We start from the raw sequence: 18,749 nt of genomic DNA on the forward strand, positions 1-18,749 counted from the left end.
TTGCAGCCCCCTACAACACCTTGGGTACTTTCTCTAGCGCCTCCATTGGGGGCCCTGTGTTCCATCCAATAGCTGACTGTGAGCATCCACTTCTGTGTTTGCCAGGCACTGGTCTAGCCTCACAAGAGGCCGCTATATCAGGGTCCCTTCAGTAGAAGTGGAACCATGTCCTTGCCTTGGAGTGTGGCTGCTTTCTGAGTCTGAGGGTCCATCACATCTACTGCTCCTTCCTTTCACAGATTCCCCCCCACCCCCACCCAGCTCCTTCTTAAAGAATGACCCCATCTGCCTTGTTTGGGACAGGCAGCCAATCCTGGTGTTCTCTTCAGCCAGAAAAGAGGGAAATGAAGAGCAAGCTAAAATAAATCAGCTTTTTGTTTGTTTGTCTCAAGGCATATAACAAAACCATAGCACATAAAAATCTCAGTTTAGCTTAACATCCTTAATTTGACCCAAATAGAGGTCATGAATAAGTGATTGATCACATCTCAACATTATCACCACAGTTTTTAAAAAAGCAAATAGCGAAAAAGAGTTTCCCAAGGAACCCAAGACAAAGTCAAGCAATGAGACTTGTGGTTGTGTGCTTCTCTGGGGACATTGCATTTTAATAAAGTCACACCACTTCAGCATCTAGCATATCAAAGCCACCAGAGCATGCACCAGCTACGAACAAACAAAACCAACATTTAGTACAGTATTCAGACGGGCGGCAGCAGCGGGCTGTTGGCAGTATGTTCTGGGAAGGAAGACAGCTACTGTTAGATGCAAATCCAGGAACAGAGAGTGATGGGCAAATTCAAGGGTGATATTCTCCAAGGGGAAGATGCCCCTGTGTCCACTGTGGCTCCCAGGGCCTCAACAGCACACAGTGTCACAGGCTGCTATACTCTTGGATTACTAACTAGTACTCTTGGATTACTAACTAGTACTCTTGGATTACTAACTAGCACGGAGTACTGAGAGCTAGCCATGACCATGATTGTGATTAAGACCTGCAGATGCTGCTGAGAGCCAGACAATAGGACTGGGCTATGAATCCACCTGGAGTCCCCAGGGAATGCTGACTGCAAAGTTTCTTTCTCTCCTTGGTACCAAATGGTTTGTGCTGCAAATCTCCACACCTGCCTCTCACCACACTCATCACCCTGGATTACAGTTCATATTTCTTCATGAAAACTAAAGTAATTCTCTTTTTCACACTTTATGGAGTGACGTTGGTGGTTTGTATCTCACAAACCCAAACATTCTGGGTCACATCCACAGAAACACCCTAAAATTGTTTTATTCTTTCAAAAAATGTCTTCCATACAGAAAAATAAACACTAGAATACTACTCTCTTAGACTCCAAACAGGGATAGTGGGGGCACAAGCTATAAACAACTGTGAGTGCTTATTCCAAAAGTGTAAAAGAAGAATTTAGCATTTTTGATTTGATTTTGCCTGACAATGTGTTCATTTCTCATCAATACACCTTTCCCACAAAGCTACAGCTACTTCATTGATGATTAATTAGGAACAGGAGCATATGAAGGACTCAACCAATATATGTACATCTATGACATACACTCAATTATGGCTTATGATGAAAATTCACTATTTCTTAGTCTCTAAAGTATTTGATATCCCAGCACAATATACATCTTAAAGAATAAAGGCTTTCTTTCTTTCCATTCTTCTTTCCTTCCTTTTCTCCCTCTTCTTCTCTTTGAAGTCTTATTTTACTTTGTCAAGGCCACAGTAAAAATAACTTTAATTTTTAAGCCTATGCGGTAATTAGCTTGATAGCAATTTGGTATTTGATATGAACTGTAACTAAAAACTAGTATTCCAAATTAGAAAACTAAAGTGTGTGTGTGTGTGTGTGTGTGTGTGTGTGTGTTGAAGGGGAGGAATCAAAAAGAGTCTTTCATGTTTCAAAAGAAAAAAAAAAAAGCAACCTGAGCCTTGCCTAAATTGTTTCAAGCTTTTCATTTCAAGCATGCTGGGTGTTTGTTGTGTTGTTTTGTTTTTACGTTTGTTTTGTTACATTTGTTTTTCAGTAGTCTTGTGGTCCAAGTTTAGGAGCAATGGAGAAGTCCTTTGTTCTATTTCCTATCCATTCCCTTTATTCCACAACAGAATTTGATTTCTATGCATCACCAGCTGGAAATTTAGATGCTTCTAAATGTTCCCTGTTTGTTAACTGCTTTTCTCAACATTTCGTTCAGAAAAGTGTTCAGAGATAATGGCCAACAAAGGCTCCAATTATATCTTTACTCTGAGTAAATATATTCCACATGTATAAATGCCTCTTACTTAGTTGTTTGGCAAACCTTCACAACAATCTGAAGTAAAGACTGCCACATGGCTTAGCTGTGAGTGTAAAAAATTATCTTCCCTTAGAGGAGACTATTGTGTTTCAAGGATGTATATACATGCCCTGTGTGTGACTTAAAAAAGATAGATGCTCACCTCTGACATTAAGAAAGCAGATTAACAGGGCAGCAGGTGTCCAACCTCCATAATTAATTCTTTCTATAGCAAAGGGGTATATTTCATAATTTCACTGCCAATTAAACAGTGTGTGCCTGTATATGCACATGCCTAATTGGCCAGGAAGTTGTGAAACCCAGTCTTGTAACTCAAAGAGAATGCATGTGCATATGCATATACTTAATTTTGGTAAATATCCCCTGAAGTATCACAATTACGAATCTTCCTCAGTAGCCACTGAGCCCCAAGTGCTGCTGGTCGCCGGAGCGAAGAACCTAAGCTGAAACTATAACGGAGGAGCAAAGACCATTTTCTCTAAGCAGCTCGGTACCAAAGGCTAGATGGTGCAAAAGATGATGTACTGTGCTGGCTCTCAAGAGCCCTGGTCTCAGAGGCCTGCGGAACCCAGAAAAAGCTTCTCCAAGGGAAAGCACATGGGGAGAAATGCATCGCCCCTGGAAGATGTAAGGAAAACATGAAGAACACTGGCCGCCAGAACGACAGATATAGTCCTTGCAAATTTCAGAAAGCATAATAAAGGAGCTAGTGCCTAAGCTGGCAAACACTCGAGGTTGAGAAGTAAATGAAACACACACACACACATACACACACACACACATAGGCTATTAGAACTATGAGTAATTAGAGGGAATGCATTATGAGTCTGCCTGCCAAGAAGCAATGGCAGGTCTCTATAGCTCTGCTGACACCCTCAGGGTCCCCATAGGCTTGACAAGTAAGTCCCTAACATGAAGAAAGTGACGTGGGGCAAGATGCTTGTACCTCACAAGAAAGAAGACCCAATGGTATCAACTCGACTTTAGGTGTTCCTGTGATGGGCCCAGATAATGTTCACATCTGACTCATATTCTGTAGAAGATTATGTGACCATCTGACATGTGTTGGACCATCCAAAGACTGGTAATTCTCTGCTGGAGCAGTCGGAGTGCTGAGACAAGCTGTGTGGACTTTCATAGTGGAATCCTCCGAACTCTTTCTGCTCATTGTAAAGCGGCCAGGAAAGGCCGCTGATGACTATGTGGGAACCTGACAGCTGTAGAATTTTAATTCTAGACTTCAACTAGGCAGAGAAAGGAAATGAAAATCTCCTTGCTGGCAACAAAATGAAAGTGTTTACATGTGAAATTAATCGCCAGCACAAAGCTTTCACCGCCACTCTGTTCCACAATGTAACAGTCTGTTTGTTTCACTGTCGACTTTTTTTTTTTTTTAGATTTCTTTTTCTAAGAATAACAGCAAAGACTTTCAAAGGTAGCAACAAACCAAGGCAGAAACGAGACCCAGAAGGCTAACAACCGTGTCTGCTCTTTCTTTCTCACCACTGTTAAACCCACTCATTCCGTGAATTTCCTAGGCTTTGATGGTACATGGTTCAAATCCATGTGCAGCAGCTGCCTGCCCGCTTAATAGGGCAGAGCAGTCCTGACATCCTGATGTCACTAGCAAACATTTCTTACGTTGCACAAACTCCTCTTTCCCATCCCCGTCTCATCCTTCCCAACAGGAAGAAGCTTAGCACAATCCAACACACTTAAAGACTACAGAAACCCAAAACAGAGGGCAGGCATCGAGGGATTACCACATTTCTGCCAAGACACCTCCCCGTGACCGGAGGTTAGTCTGGTGCAGGAATCGGAGCCAAGTGCGGTCTAAACTCAAGGAAGTAAACTCGGTGCTTCAGATCTGGACTTTAATGGGTGACTTTTCAGTAATGAAGACAAAACAGAGTCTAAAAAGCTGATAACAGCTCAAAGCATACCACGAGGAAAAGCTTTGGAACAGCTCAGAATTGTCTGAGGAGAGACTTTCCAAATGAAGAGCCAAAAGCTCTTTAAATTCTGAGATTATGTAGTTGCCGCAGAACAATGAGAAGAGAGCTGTGTGGTGAGATGCCCCAGCAAGCAAGGCTCGCTGCTGAGTCTGATGACTCCCATCTTCCAACCTGCACAACTGACTTATGGTACATGTGCACACATCCATGCACGGGTGCACATATGCACACGCAAATTAATTAATTAATTAAATGAAAATAATTAAAATTGTTTTAAAGCAGAAGCCACAGTACATTTGCCTTTTCGGTTAGAAAAAAAAATGAACAAACGAGAAAGAGAGAAGAAAAAGAAGAAAATGGAGCCTTTGTTAAGCAGTAGCCGAACAGCTTTTGAGGCTTGACAGCAGAGCAAGCGTCTCTTTACCACCATGATTCCAACAAATATGTTAGTAAAATCTTTTACCTCCCTGGAGTAGAAACAATAAATATTTATTTAACACATCTGAGTCCTAAGTCTGGACAACCTCATCCCACTAGATGAATTTATTTTCATTTGTCAGCAAGAAAGGAGAACCGTTACATCTTGTGATCCAACTTTGAAGGTCCATCAAAAGGAAAAGGGAAGCGAACGCTGGGGTATTCGTCTGTCTTGCACCCCGCGTGCTGTAGCTTAGGATGGCACTGTCTACCACAGAAAAGGCAATGCTACCGCTCCCCCCTCCCCCAACCTGCACACCCAGTGGCTGGTCCCAAGACCAGCAGGAAACACCAGACTTAACTTTTTTACTTCAATTTACTGTAATCTTATTACTTTAATTTTTATAAGCTATTACTTTTCTTAAAAATTCCAACAAATAAATGAACCAGCCCCAAGGTTTCTATAGCCTTGATAATAATCGTGTCAATAACTCCGGGTATGTCAATCCTCAACTATTAAGAAGTCTGACTTCTCATCACCAGGGACGCTATTTCCCCATCTTTGTACCAAAACATTACTATGCTACCCATTAATAACGTAAAAAAAACCTTTACCAAATGGAAAAATAATAGCTTATAACTATATTTCTTTTGCTAAAGTCTTCAATCATGCTACTAAGGTACTTACTAACCTAGACAGGGAACCTGAATCTTCCCTGGTCTGGGTGGATAAAGAGAGACCGTTGCTCTGAAGGTCGGAGGACATTCTGGAGCATTTGTCTAGGGGACTTGTGTAAAAGATCTAAGAACAAGCTTTCCAGAAAACCTGCATGTCCTCCACAGCGTTCATTCCAAAAACAAGTATTCACTCTTCTCCTCTGTGGACTCTCTTCTCCTGGCAGCCTGGGCCACCTTGGCATTCGGCAAAAGCCATTTCGCGGGTCAGGGCTGCGGAGTGCCGTCCTGTCGGGTAGACTGAGCTGTCTTCGCAGCATCCTAACAGACCTCCAGGTTTGGAGAGAAAGAGCTTTCTCCACAGGAAGACACAGCACATAAAGTCTGGTCTTTACACATAAAGGAACAGTAATCTACAGATCCGTGTGTACATCCTATAGGTGCCCAGGTCGAAAGAGGCCACTAAGCAGATTCTCATAGCCTGTCCTCTAGACAAACTAGCACAAGCCTAAAAGGATGCAAGAAACAGAATAAGCTCAGAACGGAATAAGCTACAGCTCTGAACAGTGCCTGGATTTCAATGACACTCGGTGAAGCGAGGTCTGAAGGCTGAAGGCACCTTTCTGTTGAGGAGTCCTGGGAGGCAGAGGACCAGAGGAAGACCTCCACTCCACGTGGAAAGAGTGTTCCAGAGCAAGGCGTCAGGAAAGAAACACTGCTTCCAGGGGTGTGAAGGCATCTGTGAGAGGAACCCGGAGCTGGAAGGTAAAGCGCCTGACTAGGATCTCATTTGCATTCTAACCACCAGGAACATCCCATTTTAAAATCACACCATCTTTCTAAACCCTGACTTTACTCACCAGCTGTCTATTTTACTCCCCACCCTGAGTCTTTATTCCACTATAAACCAAACATCAAAACTCTACTTTTCCACGAGAAGAGCATGAGAAACATGTGGAGCTTGAGGGAACCCACGGAGACAGAACTACATAAATCCAGGGGCCCACAGTTCCATGTAGCAAGGCATCATGGAATTCTTCATAACCCTCTGGTGTTTTTATTTGTCTCCCTTTCTCCTTGCTGAAGATGAGTCCGGGGCCTTGTGGGTGCTAAACATTCATTCTACAATTGAGCTACACCCCCCCCCCCATCTATATGTGTGTGTTTTAAAAAGTTGAAGGCATGTGCATTTTTTTATGGAGTTAGTGGTACTGGGGAGGGGACCCAGTACCTTATGCATGCCTGGCCAGAATTCCACCACAGTTTCACCCTGGCATCAGGCACTGATCAATAATTAATTCCTCACCATTTTATTGTAAGGATGTGAGGAACTGACATACAGTAAGTGTCTGTGCCAGGGCCAAGCACAGAAGTGGGTGCTCCCGGGAGCACCCTCCTCCCACAAACCATATGTAGATGCAAACACTGAGGGAAAGCTGGGGTCTGTTCAAGGACCACACAGCCAGTGGAGAAGGCAGATGTCCCATCTTCACAGACCCACCTGTCAGTACTGACACGGTGTGCCTCTCTTGGGAACCACCTGGAGTGTCTCCCTGAAGCCCTTTGGAGAGCTGAGGCCCGCTTTCAACCCCCAAGGGTGCTGGCACCCCCTCTGAGTGCTCTGAAGATGAATTTTAGATTTCGGACCCCCCACTGTCAAAAGTAATTTTCTCAAATTATCTGTTGTTCTAAAACCCATTTCCAGTAAACAGTTGCTCCTTCAAATAGAAGGTACCTTAAAGGGGGAGGGGGAAGCAGTCTTTGAGGACCTAGGACTTGTTTCAAGGTGCTCAAGTGTTAATACTGATGCTGTGGAAGTCTTTGTGTGAGCAGAAACTTTAACATGGCTAACTTAAGATTTTGGATATTCCTGAACCTAACCTAAGAAACATTGGCAGCCTCGATTTTCTTCTCTCGCTATGTCTCTCTCTGTCTCTGTCTCTGTCTCCCTCTCCCCCTCCCCCTCTCCCCCTTCCCCTCTCTCTCCCCTCTTCCTCCCCTTCTCCCTCTCTCCATCTCCCTCTCCCCTACTCCTCTGTCATGTGTCTCCAATTTTCCCTGGAAGGAAACATTCAACACAATATGAATGTATCTGCAATTGCTGCAGCAAACGGTGCTAACCATGTGCTGAGAAATCAGTTTCTATATGACCCCCAAATGAACTCTCGCCGCTCCTCCTCTGATGGCCTATGAAGGCTGTTCTACTTCTGCACATCGGTCTCTCTCATCAAAGGCATCTGGAGTCTCCTTCACTACAGCTTTGCTTTTCACCTTTCTAGTCAACTTTAAAACAAACTGCTAAGTTAAGAGAATTTAGCAATGATCTGTGCAGACGAAACATGCATTGCATAAAATATAATGTGATCTTGACTAGAAAGAAAGAAAATAATGCCAATCAGAGCAGAGAGGAAGAGTAGAGCAAGCTACTAGAAATTGGAAAATTCAGAAGGAAAATAGATTTAACATGGCATAATTTGGAAACTTTTAATTAATGCAGTAGAAATCCAGCTAGTTCTAAAGACAGGCTAATGGAAAGATGGAGAAAGTTAGCAAGCCGATTACTAGGTCTTCATGGTAGAAAGACAGCAAACAGCATGAAATAAAGTGTGTCCTATTTCTCTCTACTCACCTGTAATCAAAGTTATAGGATAAGAACAACCAGTAAATTTAGCACAAATTTATACTGCAAGTAAGTTGCTTCTATGAGGTCAAGGAATAAACTTAATTGAACCTTTGATTGAATTGATTGTGACAGTATAGACAACCAAGCCTCATATAACACAATTAAAGTTAAAAAATAATAATGAAAACAGTCCTCAGGAAAGGGGGTTTAGGGAGAGATTAAATGAAAAGATGTGGAGATCTGGCTCCCAGACCATGGTAACAAGATGTGAATAATTTAAGAGTCTATTACCAAGAACTGAGCAAACTGTCAGGCCAAGGCACTGGGTGATGTGTAGTTAGAGCCAACTCCTCAAGAGATCACAAGTTAGAGACTTGGTCTGCTTCTGACCATTTGGGCTTTGGAAAAATCAAACAATCAAAAACTAAAAGTAGAAGAACAGGAGGGCTTAGAGGAGCTATAAACAGACAGTTTGATTCTGTATTTACTAACTGGTTAAATTCAATTGTCCAATCAATTCGTGAAAAAAAAAATGTACAAAGTTCTTACTTTCTGTGAATTAGTGAATATCTGGTGGGCACTTGGTAATCTTTGTAAAACTAGAAAGCACATATTTATCAAGAAGTAATGTCCCATTGATTTGGATTAAGATCATCAAAGAAGCAAACACAATTTTCCAAAATGCTTTAAGGGGTGCGGATGCTAAGGAGATGTTCCCGTGGGAAAGGGGCTGTGACACAATCATGAAGGCCAGAGTTTGTATCCCCAGTACCATATAAAAGCTGGGTGTAGTAACATGTGTCTGTCATCTCAGTGCTGGATGGAGACAGGTGGATCCAAGGACGGGCTGCTCAGGCTCTCAGAAGTCCCAGCTTTAACAAGGAATCTTGACATAAAATACAAGATGGGTGAGCCATGGAAGAAGAAAGTGGATGTCAACTTGAAGCCTCTATGTTTGCATGCAAGGATGAATACACACACACACACACACACACACACACACACACACACAACTACAAATCACAAGCTACGAAATCAAAGAAAGTCTCTTCAGGAGAGCAGTGAGCTGGTTAATAGAACTCATCTGTTCAATTTCTCACTATCTTAATCATAGAACATCTGAAACCCTCTGATGCTGCAAGCATGGCTGGATACCTTGTACAGTGTTCACTGTTTCGGCTGGTTTAACTGAGTGCCTACAATGCACTGGGGTGAATGTCCCACTATATGCTGCCAGCTGCACACATGCCGATATGCTACACTTAGCAAGTGCCTGACAAACTTTCAGACTCTGGTCCCAATGAGCCTTAGGGTAACTTTTACTAGGATGACTTAGTAAAGGATAGGAAACTCTCCTGTGGAGCGAGTACTGAGTACTTAATACCAAACACTTATCAGGGCCGCGTTTGCAACCTCCTTCGTCAGTATGCTCAATGCATCTAACTACTAACGGTGGTCTTTCCTTTGTGGGCCAGAACGTCCAAGAAGCAGTGTCTTTGCTTCCTAGCTCTTTCCCGTCTAAAGATGGTTTCCAATAAAAGTGTCCTCAAAATGCCTGGGCCTTTATTGAACAAAACAACTTTTGTAAAATTCTCCCTGTTCAGCCCGTGGTATTTTTCCCTGCTGGAACTGTATCAACCCTAGTTCCACCAGGAAGGCTGTTACCTGCCCCAGTAATCAAAGGACAGCTGTGTGCGATGGTGATCTGAGTGCAGAAGCTGAAGACCGGAGCTGGTCAGGCACAGCAGTGCCTCTGTGCACACTCTGAAGCCCCTCTCTCTTTACTCCCTATCCGTGCGGCTCTGAGTCACTATTGTCACTGGCAGCAGATATTTGGCAATTCTCCCCCCCCCCGCCCCTTTTTCCAATCAGTGTCTCTAACTACCAACTTCAGCCCAAAAGGAGCAAACAGACCTTCCTTTCTTCAGCCACACTCCCTTATATTGTTTCCATCATCTCGAATTCAAGTGATTCTTGTATTGTCCTCTGCAAAAGGACAGACAGACACTGGACCACTGAGCATCAGGGCTTTTAAATGCTTCGGTCTATACGCTCACAACACCCTGAGGGCAAACAGGCAGCAATGATTATGTTCTAAGAGATTTCATCACCTTGTGAAGCCAACGCAGCTTCTTCTCTACCACCATGAGCACATCCATTAAGAGTACCAAGAGGCGATCCCTGCTGGCTGCTGGAGACGCCCCACTCCTAACTGAGAGCATGATAGTACTCCATAGCCAGAACCCTAGATGAGGTCTGGGGCAAACCCAGCATCCTGAGCTAATGTGTGAGCACTCTTGTTTAAAGAGGTGTAAAAGAAGAGAGCACAGAATTGAAGAGTTGTGCTTCTAGGATGGTTGGTTAGATCGGACTTAGTTGTTCCCATCACGTCAATAACACTGCGGAATGTTCATGACAGAGGCTTTGCATCAACGAAAACAACATCTGGCTAGACCCATCTTACTTCTTGGACCACAAGATTAACAATCTGAGATATTATGATTCCGTACAGGGCCAGGCTGTTCAAAGTTATAAATCCTGAAGTAGGCCACCTGGTTCTGGCCAGAAATGACAGGCTGTCATGTATCCACGACCACCGACTCATATATTTATTCCGCAAGCATTGGAACATTGATTGATCACTGGGGATGGGCCAGATCCTAGTTAGACATGAGTGGGGGAGATCAACCTGGCTTATAGATGGATGCAGGCTCTATTCCAAGGTCCCATTAGAACATGTTAATGAAGTTTGGGGTTTGTTTCTGTGCTGTGTCATGGCAATGCCAAATTGGTTTGCTAGCTATTCAGAAGTTCTGAGTGACGAAACTTTCCCATCTCTGAATTCACCACCATCCCCACAGAGGAAAGGGAGGGGGGCAAGACTTCACAGCTTTACTGCTAACAAGAAACACGGGCTTACATGGTCAGTCAGTACTTCAGGGTTAGAAACATGTATGTATGGTACTGGTACTGGTCCGATACATTGACAAGGTCCACAGGGTTATTCCCACCAGGGATCCTAGGGGTTACTTCACAGGGATAATTCTCAGTCTGAGAACACCTTTATTTTGTCAGGAGTGCACTCCCTACAGACCAAGCAAGCAAAGGCACAGAAGAAAGGTCACAGAAGAAGGTGACCCTGGCTCACCTCAAGAATAACAAGTGACCTAGGCTAACGCCTTTCATTGCTACAAATGAAAGATTACAGTTCCTGGCAAGCTGGTTTCCCCTCAGAAATTAAATTTAGGAAGATCTAAAACCATGAGCTGAAATAGAAACATATTTGAAAAAAGAAAATAAGATGAAAATAAGATAAACAGTTTCAGGCCAACGCTTACCTATGTTGCCCTCACTGAAAGGCTTGAAAGGATCTTAACTCACATGAAGGGACTACAGTACTGACCTATGCTATCCTCACTGAAAGGCTCAGGGATGGGTCAAGCTCACCTAGAGAGGCTACGGGTGCCACGCTTCACGTGGACCTCCCAGAGTGAGACTGAAAAAGTCCCCCTTGGGCAGACTTGGCTTTCCCCAACTTTTGTGAATCACATGAGGAGATTTCTCTCAGATACTCACGACTATGGACAAGATGAACAAGTCAGATGGCAAACAGCTTTATCAAGACGCTGCTCGGAGCTCCCTTGCAGTCTGCATTATGTCTAGTTAGTCAGGGAGACAGGTAGCTGAATCCCTATGGGGTGTGGTCAGCATGAACCTGCATCTCCTCTGCATAAGGAGAAGGAGCATGGTGTCTCCTTTCAGGCATCTGGCACAGCAGGAAGCCCTTCCGTCTCTGTGGACAATGCGGAGGGACTTGCCACAGAAGACGGCTGCTGCCACCTTGAGAAGTGTGACAGGCAGGTTCCCTTTCCCTTTCCAGGCCCCTGGCCAGGGCGTCCCTTTCCCCACCATGTACCCCTCCATCCAAGGACATGAGGGGAGCTGTAAAGACAGCTGTACTTCTAACCAGAGACTATGTGAGTAGGGAACCAACCCGCTCTGCTCAATCAGAAGGCAAAGAACCTGAGCTAGTCTGGTAACCTGAGCTAGACCACTCCGCCATCTGGAAGACACCCACACCATGGCTTCTTGTTGCTTAGCAGATCAAGCTCTTGACTTTCCGGTCTGACTTTTGAGATTCACCCTGGAAAGCCCGGAGCCTCTTAACAGGAATCAAACGCTTTTGAAAGTATACATTTCCGATATATCCTTTCATCTGGAATTCCCTTCTGCCTCCTCTAAATAGTCTTGATTCTTCATGCACCCAATGCTCAGTAAAGACTAGTTTCAAGACTTAGGAATAGAAAACGTAATAGGGCATATTACTCCCTATCAAGGAGGAAAGGTTTACTTGTAGGGTTTAGGCTTTGTGCTAACAGCAGGCAACTGTGCATATCTTCCTGGAATGCTGCGTTGGGGCTTCTTGCACTATGCTATACTGGTGCAGTCAGCCGTGGGTAGTTAGAGGTGGCATGCATGCTGTAAGCCTGCCAGTTCTAGCTCTAGACCAATTTCTATTTCATTAATGAGAAAGCCTTCCAACAGCACCATCCGTCTCTAGCCTCAGTATTCCCTCTGTGAATCTTACACATAGCCCTGGACTATGGAGGCTTGCAGTATTACATTTGCTGTGCGTATTAAGTCTTCCTTCCACAACTAAAATACGCATGAGCTGAGGTCAGGGTCCAGGTGTGTGCCTTCTGCGATGTAAGTAAGCATGCTTACTTGAAAATGATGTACAGTTGGCAGGTGAAGGACATCTATTCCCACAGCTAACTCTTCTTATTCTTGTGTGTTCAGGCATGCTGCCTTTGTGTCCTTGGGACCAAAGGTTCAGATTAGACTCAAAAGAAGTGAGTGGTAAAGGCCGCAAGGCTGGCAGTGAAGCGCCTCCTGGATTCAGGAGGGGAATTTTACAGCTGTAGGATAAGCCGCTGAGAGCTTTGAGGGCCACAGACCCAGAATGCAGGCGCCTCATTGCTCACTCCGGGCGTGGCTCTGAGCCCTGGGGACCCCAGCAGTGCAGGCTACTCTCTTTTGGCAAGTGCCACACTGTATGGTTTAACCACAAAGTTTCTTGCCCTTTTAACAAATAAATGGCAAGTGATTTCATTGGGTAAATAAAAGTTACATCCATTTCAGGTTCAGGGCACTCGACAAGGAGAGGTTAATGATACAAATTATGTCTACTTCACCAAAACTAATCGTGGCAACTCATTAGTGCTAAATTTTAAAAACATGCGACTTAATAGACATTAGTGTGTACACACAAAATACCTGTTAAGCGTCTACCTCCTAGTTACTATTTTCTAAGCATGATCTGTGAAATAGACAAATCCTTTGTAGGTCTATAATCAGTTGAGTGACAGGAAAAAAGGTTATGAACTGCTAACAAATTATGTCATCATGTTGGTTCCTATCATGTCATTGCAACTAATGAGTGGATTGAGACTGAGAAATTAGTGAAAAGAAATTTAAATGCTTAAGTCCCAAACTAATAGGGCTGACAATATTTACCATGTACTGGTCAAAAGCACTGTAGTCCTTTTAAGCTAAAGAGATAAAATACTATTAAAGCTTTCTCAAGGATTAAAAATGTCCCTAAGTAACTATTTTGGATAAATTTAAGCCCAATGCTAACGTATTTTCTAGTTCGAGCCAGAAGAGCAGTTTAAAGTTGGGATCTTGCAACATACCATCTGACAAGATAACACAGTCCAAGCACGCGTGAAATCTTCTCCCCTTTGTAAATCTGGATTGAAATTGCTGATAAGATTGCTTTATCCCTGGCCTTTTCTTGCACAGCACAAGAATTATACAGATAAAGCAAGCAAATCCACTCCTACATCGCCGCAGCAACACTTGAATTACCAAGATGAATCAGATGAAATCAAAGAGTTTTTTTTTTTTTTTAAGCATAATTATTCAGATAAGTGTTTCACTCTTCCATTTCACTGAGGCTGTGAGGATCTGGTCTTGGATGACTTTGTATCCATCAACGGCAGGAATGAGACAGCATGGGGCCGAGGACCTGGCAGCCCCTGCAGCAACACTAGCGCCACCTTCAGGTCGCCAAAGGCATTGGCATGCACTCGAGGGTTTTAAGTGACCAGGTACATACATATTTAAATGTTCAAAATTCTTATCTGGGAATTATCCATTCAGTTTTGCAAAATATTTGTATTTTACAAGTGAATTTTCTGATTGAATTTCTTTTCAGATTTAAAACGAAGTGAATTCCTTTTGTATATTTATGATAATCTGACCTATATCTAACTTTTTAAGAAGTGCATAGTGGTAAAATGGAACACACTTTGAATAGCTATCTATTCCAAGATTATTTTTTTTTTTACTCAGGTATCATCTCCAACCTATCTATATAGCTCAAGAGGAAGCTGGACTGGGGCTAAATCCAGATAGATTGATTATCTCTTCTGTCCTCATTCCCCAAACAATCCCCAATTCTCCCCTTCAAAGGCACAGGAAGGCTTGGTGAAACACAAGACGGTACCATATAAAATTACTCTCCAAGGCAGCACCAAAAGTCACCTCAGCAACTAGCCAATTGTCATTCCAAACCCATCTACGAGGGTTGCCGGTAAGAGCAACCCTTCCCAGGCCTGACATTTTCCCTTAAACCAGGGACGATTATGTTAGTGTAGGGGGTATTGAGGGAGCTTGCCCGTGAGTGCTCCTTCACTGCACGTACAGAAAGCATGGTACCATGAAAGATACCACAGAGCCAACTGGTCTTTTGTAAAGCATTAGCCATGGAGAACTAAAATGGCCCCAGTTCCTAGATCCCTGTAAAAACATTCCAAGCCTGTGCTTCTATCGCTGGGAGTGCATGGCAAACACACACTGGGAGGCAGGCCTCCTACCTGGACACTAACTCTGGCAATGGAATAAAAATCTGGCTTTTCAAACTAACTGCACTAGGATCACCTATATATTCCGACACCTTCTCCTCATCATATACAGGTCATATGAACTTATAAAGTAAAAAGACAAGTTGGCAACACATCATATAGACTTAGAGATTGAAACCCAGCAAAGAGCTAAAGGAAATACAAAAAGAATCAAAGATCCCTGTAGACCCGGGGTAATTACAAAGGTATGCAGACTCGGCAGGCAGACTGCAAACAGCAGAGGGATGGCATGTTTACTAGAAAACTGAGAAAGCTGGGGAAAAAGTCATTGATAAAAACAGCATGGTCAATAAAGGTGCAAAAAGCTACACTTAGAGTTAACAACTTCACAGTATTCTTGGGTGGCACCACCTCAGGAATCGCCTCCAACAGCAAAATCATGTGATTGGCACCCCGAGCAATTATGCTTGAAGGCCAGAGAACTGAAGGTACTCATATATATCATGTTACTTCTTCATCTATTTATGTTGATAACGCAAATGGCACTCTATGAATCTTGCATGTCTCCAAATTACGACTGTGAAACCCCATGTTCTAGTTTGGTTTTGGTTGCCTTAGGTAAGATGGTACCAACCCTGGGCATAAAGGGGTCCACTTGGCCTAGACGTTGTGGTGCATCCAGAAGGGAGCCAGGGCAGCAGCCGAGATTGGCAGTGGAAGGCAGGAAGGAAGTAAAGCAGAGACCATGGAAGAGCCCTGCTTACGGAGTGTTCCTCAGCACTTGCCCACCTAGCTGGTTTATACAAGGCAGGACCACCTACCTGGGGTGGCTCCACCCACAGTGCACTGGGCCCTCCGGCATCAATCATGAATCAAGAAAATGGTCCACAGACACGCCCACAGGCCAATACAATTGAGGCACTTACTCAGTTGGGGATTCCCTTCTTCCCAGATTACTCTAATTTGTGTTAAGTTGACAAAAGCTAACCAGTACACCCTACCAACTTAGACAATGTAAAACAAAAACAAAACAAAAACAAAAAACAAAAGTCAAAAGAGATTTAATCATAATCTGTAGGATTCTAGAGTTTACTGACTAATTTCTTACATTGGACTGAATAGATTATAAATTTGTATTTGAAATGAACCTTTTTAGAATATAGAAATCAGATTCTCTGTCATATTTTACCTTATATAGATGAACATGTGTGTTTAAGGAAAAAGCAATTGCTCATGTATATTCCAGAGCTGGTCAGTATTTAAACACCCTGCTCCCCATGAAGTAATAGAGTATGTGAGCCAAATCTTCAAGCAAACTAGATAAAGAGTTCTACAAAGTAGTTCCAGTTTTAATCAAAGAAAGGAGATTAACTTCATTTTGCTAAAAAGAAAGAGGTTTAAGACATCTTTAGCATCAGGCAGGCTTTAAAAATATATATATTTGAACCTTTTTCTCTTTTACATTACTAGACACAAGGAATTTTTAAGAACTGGGACTTTCCAGATACGAGAATTGCTAGAAAGTGACTTGGAATCACCCTCAGACAATAACTGCTGGTGGTTTTATTTCAGGCAATGGGCTCGTGCCAGGAAGGACTCACGCCTTGATGAAAGGCGCACCGAAAACTTGTGAGAATTTTTTGGTTTCTCGGGTAAAAATCCTCCCAAGAGAAACAAACTGTGATCATGCGCTCTGCCACCACACACCATGGACTACAGGAAGAAATTAGCATTTAATAGTAATTTGTCTTTGCCTTTCAGCCTTGGAGCGATCCCGGCTTTCACTCTGAGCTTGGTGTGCCTCTCCTCCATAAAGCACACTCCGCCCCATCCTACAGAAACCTGGTGTTTTACCTTGACCTTGATCTCTATGACCAGGTTTGGCAGGGTTCAATGGTCCTATTTACGTTTAACTAAAACTGTCGCTTGATACTTTGTAACATACAGCCTTTGTGGTCTGGCTACAGTGATACAAAGTGAGCAGGGCTCTAGGAGAGAGACAAAGTGGGGGCTGCCCACTCCAGTGAAAAAGCTACATAAAGCACACTCCACCACCACCTTAGTACTCTACACAAACGTTTAACAGCTGAGGTAAGATGACGGCAACTGTCTGCAAAGAACCCACTGGTTAGTTTGATTTTATGTTTGCATCTTTTGTCTTTCTGGCCCCCTCCAACCCCCACTCTCCACAATTCTTTAATTCATTAGCAAGCCGGCCCAAGCAAAACCTACTTTGCTTGGTGCTTGGACGCCCACTTGTTGCAATAACAGGCAAGGCATATGTTAAAAAATTACAAAGCTCACTCTTCATGGAAGCCAATCTGAACTCATTTAACTGCCTCTGACTCATCTTCCTTCTTGGAAGCTAATTCTCAGTTGTTCTCAAAGAAAACATCAAGTATATCATCAGGTCCAATTTTAATTCACTAAATTCCACCCTCATTTCGAAGACAAATAAAAAGGAAAAAAATGAGAAGTGAACTAGGGCTTCATACACATGGACCGGGACGTGGCTGCTCTGAGGACCCTCAGCATCTTCAGGAGGGCACGCTGAGCCGTAAGGAAGCTTCAGAACACTTCTGTCATTTCTTTCCCTCCCACAGAAGTATAACACATGTATGTAGCTGCTTTCGATGTATATTTTCCATGTTGCTTCATTTCATCAGAAATTCAACTGTCCTCCCTGTATACTCCTTGTGAGAAATGGCTACATCTTATTTTAGAGGTTAAAATGCCTGCCCTCTACAGCTGAATTTTCTCTTTAAAAAAAAAAAAGTTATAAGTCCTCAAAAAATGCACATATATTTGAATAACAATACATAATGTCTTCATTAAAAAAATAATATCTACCATTCTTAAGGACAGCCTATACTGGAGCTTGTGACTTGGGCACAGACTTGCAGATTTTTGGTAAGTTTTAGCTGCCTGTAATGTAAAAGCCTCTGCTTTGCTTGAGCCTTCCTGCCACTCTCCCTTCATGCGTGTCATAACATGTCAATCTTCTTAAAGAACAGAATAGGTCCTGTTGTCTGAGTTAAATACATCCTTCCTCTGAGACAAGAATTTTAGCTTTGTATTCAAAATGACTGCAAGTCAATAGCTCTGAGTCACCACATCCAACTCCTATAGACTGCTATACCGCAAAGCTCCTACATGCTGGAGACAGAAAGAACCTCCTGAGGTCAGCTAGGCTGGGAACAATAAAGAGGTGGGCTGGGTGAAGGGGAGCCTGATGCTTCTGTGTGATAATTGATAAGCTGACTGAGAATCCCCTCTGATGACCATTTCTTACCATTTTGAGAATCTTAGAAGTCTTGGTTTCTATTCTCCCTCTCTTCAGTCCAGGGAGACCAACCTGCAAAATATGTTTAAATACAGTAGACACACTGCTTCACCACAGGTCAGCAAATGCAAAATGCCTCCTCAGAGGTCACAGACAAACAACCACTCTGTGTGCTGAAGATACGTCCCCCACAAATGATTCTAACCTGTTTCCCTGAAGGGGCTTTCCAAGTGGTCTACAGGTTTACATCGGGACAAAGGAATGCCTGGCACCTGGCTCTGCACTCCCGGGCTATTCTTAGTGTCTGGTTCATCTTTAAATTGCAGTTCAAAAGGTTTAGCAACTTAAAAGTAGACCCAAGTGATAAAAATAGATTGTTTTCTGGCAGCTCTTTGTTCCCAGACATACTACTGGCAGTATATTTGCAATCAAGACAGCAGAACAAGAGTCAGCCTCCACCGTAGTGTAATGCCTCAGAGTGGATATTTTTGGAAATGGCACTGCATTACATAACCTTCCGTGTTAAAAAAAAAAAAAAAAAAAAAAAAAAAAAAAAAAAATACACAAACGACAGATTCAAGAATATACACCATTATGCCCTCTCCCCAAAGCCA

At 43.1% G+C, this 18,749-nt stretch overlaps 1 protein-coding gene across 2 annotated transcripts in view; it reads right to left on the reverse strand.

Moving 5' to 3' along the window:
- Positions 1–18,749, reverse strand: part of Nrep (neuronal regeneration related protein) — a 25,489-nt gene that overhangs the window by 5,208 nt on the left and 1,532 nt on the right. For both annotated transcript variants that reach the window (XM_021214491.2, XM_021214490.2), the window contains one exon: positions 18,145–18,207. In XM_021214491.2, the coding sequence (XP_021070150.1) occupies positions 18,145–18,147 (3 nt within the window). In that variant the 5' untranslated portion in view covers positions 18,148–18,207. The remainder of the gene's footprint in view (positions 1–18,144; positions 18,208–18,749) is intronic.

The sequence above is a fragment of the Mus pahari genome, chromosome 15, assembly GCF_900095145.1.
Source record: "Mus pahari chromosome 15, PAHARI_EIJ_v1.1, whole genome shotgun sequence".
Taxonomy (NCBI): Eukaryota; Metazoa; Chordata; class Mammalia; order Rodentia; family Muridae; genus Mus; species Mus pahari.